This window comes from Candoia aspera, chromosome 7, assembly GCF_035149785.1.
Source record: "Candoia aspera isolate rCanAsp1 chromosome 7, rCanAsp1.hap2, whole genome shotgun sequence".
NCBI classification, from domain to species: Eukaryota; Metazoa; Chordata; class Lepidosauria; order Squamata; family Boidae; genus Candoia; species Candoia aspera.
The window spans coordinates 34,376,848-34,393,626 of NC_086159.1; the positions used below are offsets into that span (position 1 = coordinate 34,376,848).

Here is a 16,779-nt window from a genome sequence, read left to right on the forward strand (position 1 = left end):
ACCTTGCCCTTGGTCGGCCCCTCTTCCTTTTGCCTTCCACTCTCCCTAGCATCAGCATCTTCTCCAGGGTGTCCTGTCTTCTCATGATGTGGCCAAAGTATTTCAGTTTTGCCTTTAATATCATTCCCTCAAGTGAGCAGTCTGGCTTTATTTCCTGGAGGATGGACTGGTTTGATCTTCTTGCAGTCCAAGGCACTCTCAGAATTTTCCTCCAACACCACAGTTCAAAAGCATCTATCTTCCTTCGCTCAGCCTTCCTTATGGTCCAGCTCTCGCAGCCATATGTTACTACAGGGAACACCATTGCTTTAACTATGCGGACCTTTGTTGTCAGTGTGATATCTCTGCTCTTAACTATTTTATCGAGATTTGTCATTGCTCTTTTCCCAAGGATTAAGCGTCTTCTGATTTCCTGACTGCAGTCAGCATCTGCAGTAATCTTCGCACCTAGAAATACAAAGTCTTTCACTGCTTCTACATTCTACATAGTTATAGTTTATATTTTTTATTATTGTGGATATGGCAATTTGAAGTGTATTATACATGGAGAAATCAAGAGCAGGAAATGAAGATATGCCAGGATAAGCACTGACATGATTAATAAACTAAAACCAAGAACTGCATTTAATAGGTAAGCCAGTTTGGTCTAATGGTTAAGGCAATGGGCTAGAAACCAGGAGACTGTGAGTTCTAGTCCTGCCTTAGGCATGAAAGCTGGCTGGGTGACCTTGGACCAGTCACTCTCTCAGCCCAACTCACCTCACAGGGTGGTTGTTGTGGGGAAAAGAAGAGGAAGAAGGCATATTAGCTATGTTGACTGCCTTGAGTTATTTATAAAAATAATAAAGGTGGGATAGAAAATAAATAAATTAAACAATAAACTAGAAACTTTAAAGGAAGAATAAGATCCACTATTGCAATCTCTTGTTTTCTTCTCCTAAGCTATGATCTTCTGAACAGTTTAGGTAACCTCTATAGTGAATCTAGTTAGTATTTGGATGGGAGATCACCATAGAAGCCCAGGCTGTAAGTCTAAGCAAAGAAAAAGCCCTCACACAATTCCATCCATCCATCCATCCATCCATCCAGGTCAAGGCAAGATTGCATCAAAATGACATGAATTCAGTAAACAGTGACCCAAAGTCCACCCCTTTGTATTTGTGTCCTGATATCTGAGGCAATTAACTTGCAGTTTTTATATTATGACATCATGGCACATGCTTTATTGTTCCACACTGAAGAATTTAACATGTTCCTTACAAAATAACAAGCTTATAAGAGCAAATTATAAAACTATTGCTGGAATATACTAAGTTAGATATTCAAGGGTAGAGGTAGTTTGGAATAAGGAATTTGAATGTCCAATATCTAAATATCGAGGGCAGACTAGGTGGAGAATTACTTAAAAATTTGGATAGCATATACAGTAGTAATTTGCATGATTGGTGGCCCTTTTTCCTATTGTTACACACTTATTTAAATGCTAACAATTCAACATTTAACATATTGTATATAACACTAATATGCATGCAGGATTAGTTTTTACTTAATATATAAAGTATATGCTTTGGTGAGTGATTGAATTCCTTTTTTCTTCTCAAATAAATGTAAAGTAAAATACAGTGGTGCATAAGCATTAAAATATATATTATCATTAAATCCAGTATGTCACAAAAACTAACTAGAATTGTAACTATATAGTATGAGGATTTAAGATTTCAGCTCCAGAGATTAAAACATTTATTAGGATATGAAAAGAACTTTCTGGATGTACTGAAATTCTAGTGTATTTGGTATGTGCATTTTTTAATTGTTTACTCAATTTTTTAAAAAAGCAAACATGCTCCTGACAACAGGAATGGTGGAAGTGGCAAAAAAACAACAAAAAATCCCTGCTAGTAATCACCACCATCTTACATGAATTGAGCTTCAGTTTATAGCCTTCAAAACATGGGTGATTTATATTTTATTTATTTATTTTATTTATTTATCAGATTTATATAGCTGCTCATCTCACAAATTTATTTAATTTATTTATCAGATTCATATAGCTGCTCATATCATCTGACTCTGAGTGGCGTACAAGAAAGCAATCAGTTAAAGCAATTAAAACAATTAAACACAATTAAACACAAATATAAATAAAACAGTGGGAGAATGGACCAGCATCCTACACACAGTGTAACCATCCGGCAGGCGCCCTATTTCCCTGGGATCTCCAAGCCTGCTTGAAGAACCATGTTTTGACAGATTTCCTAAAGCCACTAGCATTTACCCTTACATTAAAAATGGTGCATGTACCAAATTAGATTATGAAAATATACACCAAAGCTTTCTCCAAAAACACACGCAAAGGGAACAAAAAAAATACAACTAATCCAGAGTGTGAAAAAGGAAAATTCAGCACTATACAGGTAGTATAGCAAAAACTATTTCTGAAATTACCAACGTATTCTGAAATGAGCTTAGAAACTTAAAAAAAAACCAAAGCTCAGAGAATGTCATTTTATATTTCTGGAAAAACAGTATTAACCTAGCAAGGTCTGCTCTCTTGTGGTACAATGCCTTGATTTTATTTGATGCATCACATGACAACAAAAGACACTTTCAGATTTAAGTCAATCAACGTTATCCTCCATAAAAATGATGCTACTTAAATTACTAACTTTGCCACTGCTGATTTCAGACAGAACATGCTGCATCAATGGTAATAGACAATTGCTCAAATAGTCTCTAAAACTTGCATCATTTTGCATTAGTGTCACTCAGATCTTGGATCAATAATACTACCTTCTGGAATTTTTTTAATTTGCAGGCTCTGGAGACTGCTACATTAAGGCTACCCAAATGCAAGATATATTCTGATATTCTAGAAACTATCTTGCATAAACAAATCATTGTTCCATAATAAACATGATTATTTTAATTGATCTGTCAATACATAGACTATATTTTTATAATTATGATTTTTAATGTCTTAATATTTATTTTGATTTTTATGTGTGGGGTTGTGGTTGTCTTTGTAGTGGTTTTTGGTTTTTAACTCTGTAAGCCACCCAAAGTTCACAGCAGTGAGATGGGCATTTTATACATATACATATACATACACACACACGCACACGCACACATACATACACACACACACACACACACAGTGTGTGTGTGTGTGTGTAGAGAGAGAGAGAGACTGTGGTAATACAATACATGGAATATATACAGTATGCATTGATTCAATTTATATCCACCTTTGATGTACAGGAGTTTAAGGTGATCCCTCTCTCTCTCTCTCTCTCTCTAAATCATGCAGTTTGCTTCTCTGACAGCGGGTGTAGAATCTGAGCCCCCCACCCCCCGGCCGGTCCATCACTTTAACTGCACCACTCTGTACCTATAGAAGAGAACATTACATTATTATATTGAATATTTTATTATATTACACATATTAATATATATGTGATATATGAATATACCGTGCAGAGAATACAGCAGTAGTTCTTCCCCTTTTGCTTGCCAGCAGAATAATATATTTTTAGCAGGTTTACTGAGTGATTTGTTCTAGTTGCTGAGATGGGTTATGAATAGTTTAGTTCATTTATTTATTTCATTTATATGCCACCCATCTTACAAAAACATGACTCTGGGCAGTGTACAATAAAACCATAAAAAACAATAATTACAAAAATACTCTAAAATTAAAATATATTTTTTTAAAAAACTAAAAAAGGGTAGGGAGAGCATAGATGCTACACACAATGTAGCCATCTCATTAAATCCCCATTTCTGTGAGACCCCCAAGCCTGTTGACATAACCAGGTTTTAAAGGACTTCCAGAAGGACATCAGGGAGAGGGCCAGTCCCACCTCAGGTGGGATGTTGTTCCACAGGGTGGGCGCCATGGCAGAAAAGGCCCGTCTCCTGGGTTCTGCCAAATGTACTTCCTTAGTAGATGGGACCTGGATCATGCCTCTTCTGCTGGACCTGATGTGATGGGCGGAAATAATCGGGAAGAGGTGGTCCCTCAAATAACCTGGCCCCATGACACAAAGAGCTTTAAAGGTAAGAATCAGCACCTTGAATTGGACCACTCATAGGGGCACACATAACTGCCCATGCTGCTGCATTTTGTACCAGCTGAATCTTCCAGATACTCTTCAAGGGCAGCCTCGTATACAGCATATTACAGTAGTCTAGCCAGGAGGTGACCAGGGCATGAGTGACCATGAGAAGAGCCTCCATATCCAGGAAAGGGCACAACTGGCGCACAACTCAAAGCTGTGCAAAGGCCTTCCTAGCCACAACTGCTACCAGCTCAAGCAGGAGTTGCAAGTCCAGGAGGACTCCCAAACTGCAACCCCATTCAGTACCAAAGATGTTATAATCCCAAAGCAAGAAGGCCCCAAAACCCAGAGCCACTTAGTCTTACCAAGGTTCAATTGAAGCCTGTAGATCCCCGTCCAGATTCCCATGGCCTCCAGGCACCGGGATAGGACATCAACAGCATTGCTTAATTCACCAGGGGCAGAGATGTATAATTGGGTATCATCAGCATACTGATGATACCTCACCCATGGTGACGAATGAACAGAGAAAGCACTGAGTCCTGCGAAGCCCAACAAAGTAGAGGCCAAGGGTAGGATCTCTCCCCCTGGTCACCGACTGGTATCAACCCCCGAGAAAGGAGGAGAACCAGCACAATGCCGCGCTGTACACCCCCAATCCCCAGAGCTGGTCCAGAAGGATACCATGGTCTATCGTATCAAGGGCTGCCAAGAGGCCAAGCAGAGCAAGGATGGATGCACAATTCCCATCTCGCTCCTGCCAAAGATAATCCAAAAGCACAATCAATGCCATTTCTGTCCCATACCCAGGCCTGAATCCTGACTGAAAGGGATGTTCTAATTTTAGAACATTGAAATTAGTTTTTCTAAAAGCTGTGATACTGAAAACATAAACAATAGAATTTATTTTCTGCCAGAATTTACTCGTAAGTGGGGTAACTATTTCAAAATTCCAAGCATAAAGCTGTAATGATTTAAAGAATGAATCTTAGTTGACCCTGAAAAAAGTACAAGGCAAGACCAGTGAGTCTCATTAGTTATATACAGATGTGTCCAAAAGTATGGTTACCCCTCCAGTTTTTCCCCCAAAGAATCCCAATTTGCCATGAAACTGTCACAAATAAATGGCATTCACCATTCTTTGTTCCATAATCCATAGATCAGGCACTTGCTTTTGATGTATGGATTAACATGTTCTTGTAAATAAAACAAATGAAAATAGCATGAATGTAATTATTGGTACCCCTAACCTAATATTTCATAGCACACACTTTTGCAGTAATAACTGCAATCAAGCATTTTCTGTAGCTCTGAATAAGACTTCTCAGCTGGGAATCTGTCCCACTCTTCCTGAGCAAACTGCTCCAGTTGTCTTAGGTTTGATGGGTTTCTTCTCCCAACTATGAGTTTCAGCTCTTTCCATAGACGTTCTATTGGATTCAGATCAGGACTCATAGCAGGCCCCTTCACTCCAATATTTGCTTTTGAACTATTCTTGGGTTCTCTTACATGTATGTTTTAGGTCATTATCCTGCCGGACGACCCATGACCTGTGACTGAGACGCTTCCTAAGAATGGGCATTATGTTTTGCTCCCAAATCCTTTGATAATCTTCTGATTTCATTGTGCCCTGCACAGATTCAGGGCACCCAGTGCCGGAGGCAGCAAAGCAACCCCATAACATTATGGAGCATCCTTCATGTTTCACAGTAGGATGTTCTTTTCTTTAAAAGCATTGTTTTTTCTTCTGTAAATATAGAGCTGCTGTGACTTACCAAAAAGCTCTAATTTTATTTCACCTGTCCAAAAGACATCCTCCCAGAAGGACTGTGGTTTGTCAACATGAATTTTAGCAAAGTCCAGTCTGGCTTTTTTGTTTCTTTCAGAAGTGGGGTCTTCCTGGGTTTTCTGACTGAAAGAGACCACTTTCAGTCAGACAGCAACGGATGATGCAACTTGATATTGTTGTACCTTCATCTTGGAGGTCAGCCAGGATGTTTCAAAGTTTTCCTTGATTTGTTCTCCATCATTCAAACTGTCCTTCTGTTCAATCTGGGGTCAATTCTCCTCTTGTGACCAGGTTCAGGGAAGTTGGCTAGTCCTGTGGACCTTAAACTTCTTGAAAATATTAGCAGCTGTGGTCACAGGAACATGAAACTCTTTGGAGGTGGTTTTGTAGCCTTTACCTTTACCATGCTTGGATATCACCTTCCTTTCGTCCTCAGACAACTGCTTTCCTCTCTCTTGTCCATGTTCACTGTGCTGCACACAATGACACAAAATGCCTGAATACTTTTCTCCATTCAAATAGGCTGTTACTGATTATGAGATTGAAGACACCTGTGCTACTAATTAAGTAGTCTGCTTGAGATATCACTAAAATCAAATGTCTTTTAACTCCTAAGGGGTTATGGTGTGTGTGTCTGTCATGGTGTGTGTGTTTGAAACCTAAACAGGACAGGTACCAATAATTATGTCCATGCCATTTTCATTTATTATTTACAAGAATATGTTAAGTCATACATCAAAAAGTGTCTGCTCTATGGACTATGGAATAAACATAAGATGCCATTTACTTGTGTCAGTTTCAACTTATTTCATGGCAAATTGGGATTCCTTGGGGAAAAAGTGGAGGGGTACCAATATTTTTGGCCATGTCTCTATAATCTGTATCTAACAGTTAAATTGTAGAAATTACGAAAGGGTCACTGGCCTGAGCAAGTGGAAATCTTAGGCATTATTTATCTGATTTGTGTCCTGCCTTTATTTTGCATGACTCAAGGTGGCATACATGTTTCCTCCTATTTTCCCCAAACAACCCTATTAAGAGCAGTTGGACAGAACCATTTTCTACCAATACATTCATATTTTTTAAAATATTCCTCTAGGTACTCATTCTGATAATATTTTTTCTTTGCTTTATAGAGTCATGATTCTAAAATTAGCTGGCACCATGAAGAGCCAATTGCTAAATATCTAAGATTCATTTATTTTCTACTACTTTACTAGTAAAGCTTAAGCATTCTTTTCAATTAGAACTTCTTCATAGCCAATTGTGGAAAACCTGTATTTTCCACCTAAAAACAATCCAATCTCATTTGAAAAGCTGAAAATAAGAAAAAAAACACCCCACAAAAGCTTTATTCCAATGAGACAAAATCACTGAAGATCTGAAAACTAGTTATTCATTCACAGAAAACAGTATGAATTTCTTATAACCATCACTGTACATTTTACATATTTTAAATGTTAAGTTTTAAAATTTGATATCAATATATTTGTTTCAAAGAACAGCGAAGTCCAATAAATCAAAATAGAATTTCATGTTCCAAATATTTATCTCAGAACACTAGAGTAATATCACTTTAAACGTAAGAATTTGAATGCCATGTAACTAAAACATAGAAATTAACACTTAGAGACTGAACAATTAAACATCAAATATTTTCGAGAGAGAGAGAGAGAGAGAAACACATATACAGAACTTGTATATTTTAAAGAAGCTGACTGAAATCCAAAAAAGTTTAGGAGTAATCCTAGGCTGATAATTCTTATCCATTTGAATGCATAGAATGCTTCTGAGTTCAGGATAATGAATCACAGTGCAAGAATCAGTATATATTACACATACAAAAGCTTAATCCTGTAATCATGTATAGGATTGCTAAATGTATTTTGAAGATTGATTTTTAAAATCTTGTGCTGCACAAGCTTATCAATATATAGAAAATATCCACAAAAGTCAAACTGGAAGTATCATGTCATTGAAGTAAAGGTAAAGGTAAAGGTTTCCCTTGACGTAAAGTCCAGTCGTATCCGACTCTAGGGGGCGGTGCTCATCTCCGTTTCAAAGCCTTGGAGCCGGCGTTGTCCATAGGACACTTCCGGGTCATGTGGCCAGCATGACTCACGGAACGCCGTTACCTTCCCGCCGAAGCGGTACCAATTAATCTACTCACATTTGCATGTTTTCGAACTGCTTGGTGTGCAGAAGCTGGGACGAGCAACGGGAGCTCACCCCGCCGCGCGGTTTCGAACCGCCGACCTTCCGATCGACAGCTCAGCGGTTATCTGCCTTAAGTTGGTTACATTAGACTGGTGTAGCCATAACATGAACAGGTACAAACAGTAATAATTTTTTATATGAACCATACCTATGGAAAACTATAAGCCCGTTGTCACACACAGCTGTACAGAAGTCAAATATCAGTAGCATTCATTGAAGTATGTATGATAAGGTTACTTGGCAGATTTATTTCACTATAGTAAGACCAAAATATTGGCTGTAATTTAAAAGATTCTTGCTTATCCAAGACTCCGCACATCCAGTTACACCTTTCTGTGTTTAAAACATAAACTGCAGAACTTCTACAGAAGGAAGAACATTTTGCATTTTATAATTTTAAGTTTAGAAAAACGTGAGAATGACTGGAAATGTTTACTTCAATATTTAGTATAACTGTTGTTACTTAAATTTTGCTACTGTCTAACTTTTCTGGGTGAGGCCTGCATCCATCAGATAGGCATGACTGGTCCTCTTCTTCTGCAGAGAAAAGACAACAATTTCTTTCCTTCCTTGCACATTTCACCTGTATTATTATCTAGGCAGACCTCTGTCCTCAAGCTCGTTCTTATGATTGTGGCTCAGTGGCCTATTTTATTCATAAATTTCAGCTCATGTCAGTAGATAGAACTTGATCCTATTTAATGAGAGTTAAAGTTGGTGTTATTTAATAATATTTTATTAACCCTGTAAACTTCCGAATTCATTTTTAAAAGTAAGGGTTTTTTGTATTCTAACAAAGCTAAGATGAAACAAAGAGTTATTCTGATTAATGAAATCCTTAAAAAAAAAGACAATTCATGAAGTATATCCTGAGGAGAAAGTGCTTTTCCACTTTAAATATCTTTTTAAATTCCATGCTTGTGTTAATAATAATGAAAGGTTGACAACATAGTATCACTGACATTATACAAGCATCCTCTTAAGATGGCAGTTCATTTGTTTGGCTCACTGTAAAGGCAGTTGCATGCATTCACAGGCCCAAATATCTTCAGATAAGCCCCATAATGAATTCAGGCTCAGTGTGACTAAACCAGTTTTAAGTATACACCTCATGAAAGGTGAAGAGACCGAACAAATATTTATACCAGCAAAATAGTGAACTGTTTTCTTTGAAATCAAGGTTGTTTACTATTTTGGAAAAAAATAATCTTTATTAGAGAGTTATAATAATGAGTGAACTATTCATATACCACATTTCTTTTTCGGTGTCTTATGAAAGCTAGGTATAATATGTGGTTATAACATACAGTTACTATGATATTGGCAATGTACAAAGATGCTTCAAGAAGTTTTATACTGATGAGGCATGAAGGCTTCCTCCCCACTATAGGTTATCTTCCATGTATAGCCTTACTTCAAATGAAATTTTCACTGCACAAAAGAAAGTAAAACACTCGTGTCATTAATTACTATCAAAGCTCTGCAACTCCAGTGACATAACATTGGAATACAAGTTTTTATTAATAGTGAATCTAAAGGAATCTAAAGGAAACATTTTCTATAGCTATCTTAAGAAAATTCAAATTACATTATAAAAGCTGAACCATTAACAAACAACAGCATTGTAAAGATACACTGGTTATTTTACTTCAAAGTAATCCCCAAATGAAGAAATTAAGGTTGATAATAAACAAATAATCGTTCATAATTTTTTTGTAAAAGTTTGTTTTTCACATATTATAGGAAACTTTTATCTCTAATACATTTGCTTTATCTTTTTAAAAATTGCTTAACATTTGGGAAATTGTTCTAAGCCATAAATAAGAAATTTAAAGAAACCTGGAACTGTACAAAGAACTGCATATACAGCATATTTAGCATTCATAATTTTACACGTGTCTAATTAAACATACTTCAGCAGAATATTGACAGTACATAAACAGCACAAGTGATTTTTTGTTATAAATAATTTCATCACTGGTCCAAAGATACAAAATAAAAGTACTAAGACAGAAAACATAAAGCAAATTCCTGCTTATAATTGAAAATATAATTTAAGAAAATACAACTTGCATTTACAGCATAAGCACCTTTGGTTTCTTAAGCAGCAAATGGAAACAGTTTAATCAGTGAAAGATACTGAAAATAAACCTTTTTTCTTTCCATTAAAAAAGGTTATTGTAGCTAGTTATATTGCACATCTCAATATAACTAGCTACATTCCAAAGAATTGTGTAAGAAAGATCACCAATGTTCTAGGAAAGAAATAATTACATACGACTAGGAACAGCTGAAAGAATAGAAGAAAAAAATAAAATATTTTTCCTACAAAGAATTTACTGCTGGTTATTATTTAAAGAAACCTTTTACATTTGGAACATTCAGATGAAATGAAAGATGATTGTTTTCTCCAAACTGATGTTAGAAGTTTATTCTTCCATATATTCTGACATGGCCTCAATGGGAAAAAACAACACATTCCAGTAAATAACATTGTCTTATTTGAAGCTCATCTACTTATTCTGAAGAAATACAATTCTTCAGAATAAGTAGATGAGCCAATGGTAATCAAATCTGAATCCATAACAAGTATTTATCTGAAGATGTCAAACCACCGCATTGGAAGTAACCAGAAAGTTACCAGCTTTGCTGAATTGACTTCTATTCTGTTCATCAATCTGCAACTGTATTATTTTAATGGTTGGATGTCAAATATAATAATAAGCAGGTAGGTAATAAAATTACCTAAGCTTTTTAGATAAAATTTTTAAAGTTTATGCCAAAACTGTAAGTGTTCTTGTTGGGCAGACATTTAAGTATTAACAGGTAAATTAGAGCATTCCTGGCTTGCAATATTTTTCAGTGTGAAAGACCTCTATTTTACAAATACCAAGTACTTTCAAAACACTCTCTGTTGGGGAAAAATGTTTAAGGGTAGACAATTGTACGCTTGTCCACCAAGCTTAGGTCTCATATTTTCCCAGAAAATTCCATATTAATAAATACATTCAACCACAAGCCATCCTATATCAGTAAGCATTTCTAACTAGATATACCAAATTCAGAAACAGCAAAACTCAAGAGACCAGGTTTAGCACACACTTCAGATTGTAACTGCTGATAAATCATTTGCTTATATTTATTTGTAGAAATATACAGTAACCAGGATATCTAAAACAGACATAACTAATGGCCTGTTCTGCTGTACAACAGATGATGAAGTATTTATATGGCTATTGGATGGCATGTTTGCTGTTGGCTACACATGTTGGCCATTCCAGTGAAACCAGCATTACTAAAGAAATTCTGGCTTGTGTTAACAATTCCCATGCTAAATCCAGAAGGCTGAAATCCCACATTACCACTTAGTCTATCTCATTTAGTGCACACATTTCAGGTCTTGCGCATTTGGAAGAGCCCAGGTTGCAACTGGTAGTAAATTATCTGACTATATTTATCAGGAGACATTAGCAAGAATAGTCAGAAGATAAACGCCTGAAATTGGTAGATATGCAGTCTTTATTTATTTATTAATCATAACTCTGGGCACTCAGATTGATACAACCTGACCTTAAAACAATGAAATTAGGGGTAGAGGCTTGTATTTACCTAAGAAAATTAAATAGATAGACAAATGAAATATATTACTCAAGTCACTGTGGAAACACATTTTCTCATGTTCATTTTGTTGTATCAAATTTACTCAAGTTGGCTTTTTATCTCAGACATAAAACAATGTTAATCGTCTTGCTCACAATTACAACGGTTATCCAAAGAGGTCGTTCAAGTCCTTGCTAGCTGAGCTGCTGTTTATCATGCTGTTGGTAGGCTGTGTAAAGTTCTGAGGATTAAAGAAAGGATTTCCCTGTAAGCCAAAGCCAGGCTGTCCCATTACATTCATCTGTGTTCCCAAAGGAGAACTGTTGGTACCCTGAGGAGGTGCAAATTGATTAAGCCATTGGTTTGTTTTCTGTTGTGACAACTGATTCATACTAACTTTGGGTTTTTGAGGCCCAAATAGGCTATCTAAAGCAGACAAATCAGGTGGCCTGCTTTGCTGCACCACTGGTGATGTAGTGTTCAGCGGGCTATAAGGTGGCATGTTTGCTGTTGGCAACATATTCATGTTGGCCATTCCAGTGACACCAGCATTACTAAAGAAATTCTGGCTTGTGGTACCAATCCCCATGCCAAATCCAGAAGGTTGAAACCCCATATTAGCATTTAGTCCATTTCTCTTAGTGTTTTCAACGGATGATGAAAAACCCATTCCAATACCCACTGAAGAAAAGCTACTTGAAGAAGGAACTTTAGGTTTGCTGATGGGTTGAGTGGTCAACGATGCTATGTTATCTCTCAGAGTATCAGTCAAGTCTTTTGTCTGAAAATACAACACATATGAGACAATTTAAATTACTTTAGAGCAGCATCAACAGTTATCCATTACAGAATATATGCCAGTGAAGTAATTTCATTTTAAAAACTAGTTTATTTTGTATTTGCAACCCAAAGGCGAATTTACAACATCAATGTTTATAGTTGTTTTTTTAGTAGCTGCTTAATCGACATTACATTCTGACTGAACACACAGCTACTCCTCTGCTCTAGCTTATTACTTTGTCTAGTGTTTTAAATATGCTGTACTTACACAATGCTTTGCTGTTACTATGTGTTTCTTGAACATAGTCTAAACAACTAGTTACACTGTAATGCAGCTGCTACTGATAACTAGAACAAATGAAGAATCATTGTTGGGAAGCTATGGGCTTCTCATTCATTCTCTGCAAAGAAGGCTAGTCAGATCATTTGCAGGGAAAAAGACCACTCTATCAAATGTTTACATTAAGATTAGATCGACAACAAAGAAAGACTTATTGATCCATCTTTATTTTCAGGGGAGTTTGCTGGATCTTGGTATCAGGCAAAGTCACTTTCCCAGATGTTTAAAAATAGCTCCTGAGTGGGCTTTCTTTGGTTGTCACTAAGATTTTACCACTTCTGTATTTTCACTTATTTGCAGTCCAATATATTTGATCTATCTATCTATCTATCCACCCACCCACCCACCGATACCTGTTTCACTGGTGCAATAATTGCATGAGGCTGGGGTTTAAGAGGCTGTTGGTTTTTCAGTTTTTGTGCTTGTTCCTGTTCCTTTGCTAACTTCTGCTTTTCTTCAAGTGTAAGTGACCCCTTCAAAAGAAAACATTTATTAATAGAGAGCATTAACCAACTGTGGTTAACTAGCTTTTCAAAATCAGCAAGATTGGCAAGGCAGAGTTAGAAACTTTTGTCCAAATGCAAATGACTGCTATTTTTTCAGACACTCATCCGATCTACTTGATGTTTCCATCTCAGCGAAACCTCATTTTTCTATACACAGAAAATGCACTCAGCCTCTCCTTTTTACCTCATCTGTCTTTTTTTAATAAAATGCCTGCCTGCCTATCTAAACACTCTGGGTTGTTTTGCATTAATAAGTTAAAAAACATATATATAGAGTCGAATGTAAATAAACCTCCACATATCCAACAGTGACCCTCAACAAAAACAAAGCAGGCCACATAACAACATTCAGAATTAAAACTCCAAACATTCAGTGAAACAGCACTGCCTTAAAAGCTTTGCACAATACTAAAAGGGAAGTGCTAGACATACCTCACAGGGCAAGATATTCCAAAGAGTAGGGGCCATCACAGAAAAGGAGTGCCTCCAGGATCATATCCCTTAAAATTCCTTCAAACATCAGTCCCTAAGCTTCCCCTCCCTGACTGCACACACAGGTTGGCCCTCCCTAAAGCACCCTGGAGCCAAGCCAAGTAGAGCTTTATAGGTCAAAATTAGCACTGTGAACTATAATTGAAAACCTCCAGGTAGCCCTCGCTTAACAACCATTCATTTAGTGAGTTTGAACTTATGATGGTGCTAAAAAAAACACTGTGCGGCTGGTCCTCACACAACAGTCGCAGCATCCCCGTGGTCACATGATCATGATTTGGGCACTTGGCAACCAGTTCACATTTATGACCATTGCAGCTTCATGTGGTCACATGATCACCATTTTTGACCTTCTCTGCCAGCTTCTGGCAAGCAAAAGCAATGGGGAACTGCATGATTTGCTTAATGACCATGTGGTTCACTTAACAACCATAGTGATTCGCTTAACAGCCACTGCAAAAAGGTCATAACATCAAGTCAGATTTGCTTAATGATTGCTTCGCTTAGCAACCAAAATTCTGGTCCCAATTGTGGTCATTAAGCAAGGACTACCTGTACTGGTAACTGCAGTAATTGAGGAACTAGCAGTGTATTACAATAGCACTCTCACCTGCTAACATCCTAGCTGATATAGTTGCAGTTTTTAATCTGTACCAGTTTCCAGGTTGTTTTCAAAGGCAGACACATGTAGGGCATATTACATTAGTCTAACAGCAGAGTAATAAAGGCATTGGTTACTATTGCCAGAGCTTCACAATTCAGGTAGGACTACAAATGGTGTCTCCTATTCACAGCAAGTGTTCTGTCATAGTTGATGATAGGTCTTTTAAGACCAGGACCCTGCCACTTAATTACCATCTTTAAAAAAAAGGGGGGCGAGGATCAGGAGAGTCCATTACTTCCAAATATCTGTTAACCTGCAAATTATGTCATGCACAGCAATATATGTCATTTGTGTAATGACTCATGAACTTAAGTTTAAAAATCAGCATAAATTTAATTGCCTCATTGAGACTACTTCAGATGCAATAGATTTTCCGTAATTTCAGGGGGATGTCCAGACAGTTTTGTCTGTTGTATCTGAAATCATCTAAATGGAGGTTCACTAAATGGTTCACTAAATGAACCTCCATTGAACCATCATTGAAATTGTTTTCCATAAATAAAAAAAAATTAAACACCATATATAACTGCTTTCATCTCTCTTAAAACCTATTGGCAATAATCAGAACTACATCACTGGGAAAAAGTTCCAATACTTTTATTTAGAAAAGATACTGTGTTTCTTTTCCATGCATATTCTTTACAACAATGGATTGCTCCATCTTCCTGGCCCTTATAACTCTTTTGAATTAAAAACTATGGAGTCAACACCAAAAAGGAGGAATTCAATCTGATCAAACTAGGATCCATCATGTTGAAATCTACCATGGATTGCAGATGTGATATGCTTATGTTTCTTTTTACAGCTAATTATTACACCGTAACTTGTTATTAAAGCTTACCTTTCTTTGATTTGTCATCAGTCCATTCTCTTTACAATCAGGTCCACTAGTTAAGATACACATTCCTAGATTGCTAAATGTTTTGTCCACCTGTTTGGATTAAAACAAGATAAAAATATCTTTAAAGTAGTTACTTGAAACCACTATTATATTAATCTAATAAACAGAGCATCTTACTTGATTGCTGGTACTACTGACTTTCGATTCTTCAAGTGGCTTCATTTGATTAGTTATATCCAAAGATCTGTAAAATAAAAAAGAAATTATAGTAAGTTATAGTTTCAACCTCAAAAACAACCCAGTAAGAGTAACAGAACACATTCTAAATGTTATCATGACAAATTAAAAATAATTTACTTCACTAAGTTTCTCTTTCAACATAATAGTAACTAGTAAGTGACTGAATTATTATACAGCAGTGACATCAGCATCTACATCAAATTCACAGGTTAAATCAAAGCAGTAAAATAGAATTAATATGAAAACAACACAGGTTACTGTACAATAGACTACATACACACAGAGGTTAGCTGGAAAAATTCAGCACAAAACTCCTCCTCAGCTCTTGTCTGCCACAGCATTCTTTTAAAAATTCACCAAAGTTGATATAGTTTTTTCTTTTCTAATTTGCATACTTGCTGGAAGAATTAAGATTTCTCCTACATCTCTTACTACCATCAGTAAGATAACTGCGTGTGTGTATGGGTGTGTGTGTGTTATTTCTATCATTTCTCTGCCTGTGGAACTATTTCAGGGGCCCTCTGGGATGCCTCCTTTGCTCTCAGGACCATATGCCTATACTCAAAACAATCTCTTAAAAAAGGATAGTTTCACTGTTGCTATTAACTTGATCAAGGTTACTTGCATTATTTAATAAACTATAAAATACATGTTACCCCCTTTAAATTACTTGAAATGCATATAACAGAGAATAGATTCTTTCAGTTTCTCTCATTTAACTATATTAGCATAATAGTATTAAATAAAAAGTGACAGGACAGTACCTAAAGTACATTCAAATTCTATAACAGACATCTAGCCCAAGATATCTAAGTTTTAATTTAAACACATCACTGGCTGAATTCACACATTATACTAACCTATGGTTTGTTTTAACAATGATCTGAAGACGCAATTCATATATAATACTAATCCATAAATTTATATGGCTGGATTCATACATCAGCTCATGAACCCAAACCAAATAAAGATTGTTGTTTAACATGTATCAGTCCAGCCATTATTTGAGCGTGGTTTGGTGTAGAATACTAAATTCCTACCCCAGGTGATGGGAGATATAATTCACAGACTGCTTAAATGGAAAATATGTTCCAAACTGTTCAACTGTGAAGATGAATGGCAGCTAGCCAACTTCATAAGGCTGTTAAGAAGCTAAAAAAAGTACTATAAACTTCCTTGCAAGAGAATATTAATAGCCAGTTTACCTACTGCAATATTCTACTAGTAAAATTTATCTAATGTTTTAGATAGC

At 36.4% G+C, this 16,779-nt stretch overlaps 1 protein-coding gene across 2 annotated transcripts in view; it reads right to left on the minus strand.

Moving 5' to 3' along the window:
- Window positions 1–9,255: 9,255 nt before the first annotated feature.
- SCYL2 (SCY1 like pseudokinase 2) overlaps window positions 9,256–16,779 on the minus strand; it is a 33,116-nt gene continuing 25,592 nt past the window's right edge. The window contains exons 15-19 of one of the 2 annotated variants that reach the window (XM_063308686.1): window positions 15,465–15,531; window positions 15,288–15,377; window positions 13,138–13,257; window positions 12,183–12,445; window positions 9,256–11,323 (exon numbers count right to left, since the gene is read on the minus strand). In XM_063308686.1, the coding sequence (XP_063164756.1) occupies window positions 11,290–11,323; window positions 12,183–12,445; window positions 13,138–13,257; window positions 15,288–15,377; window positions 15,465–15,531 (574 nt within the window). In that variant the 3' untranslated portion in view covers window positions 9,256–11,289. Of the gene's footprint in view, window positions 12,446–13,137; window positions 13,258–15,287; window positions 15,378–15,464; window positions 15,532–16,779 lie in introns of both variants that reach the window. The other variant, XM_063308685.1, reaches the window with a different exon arrangement.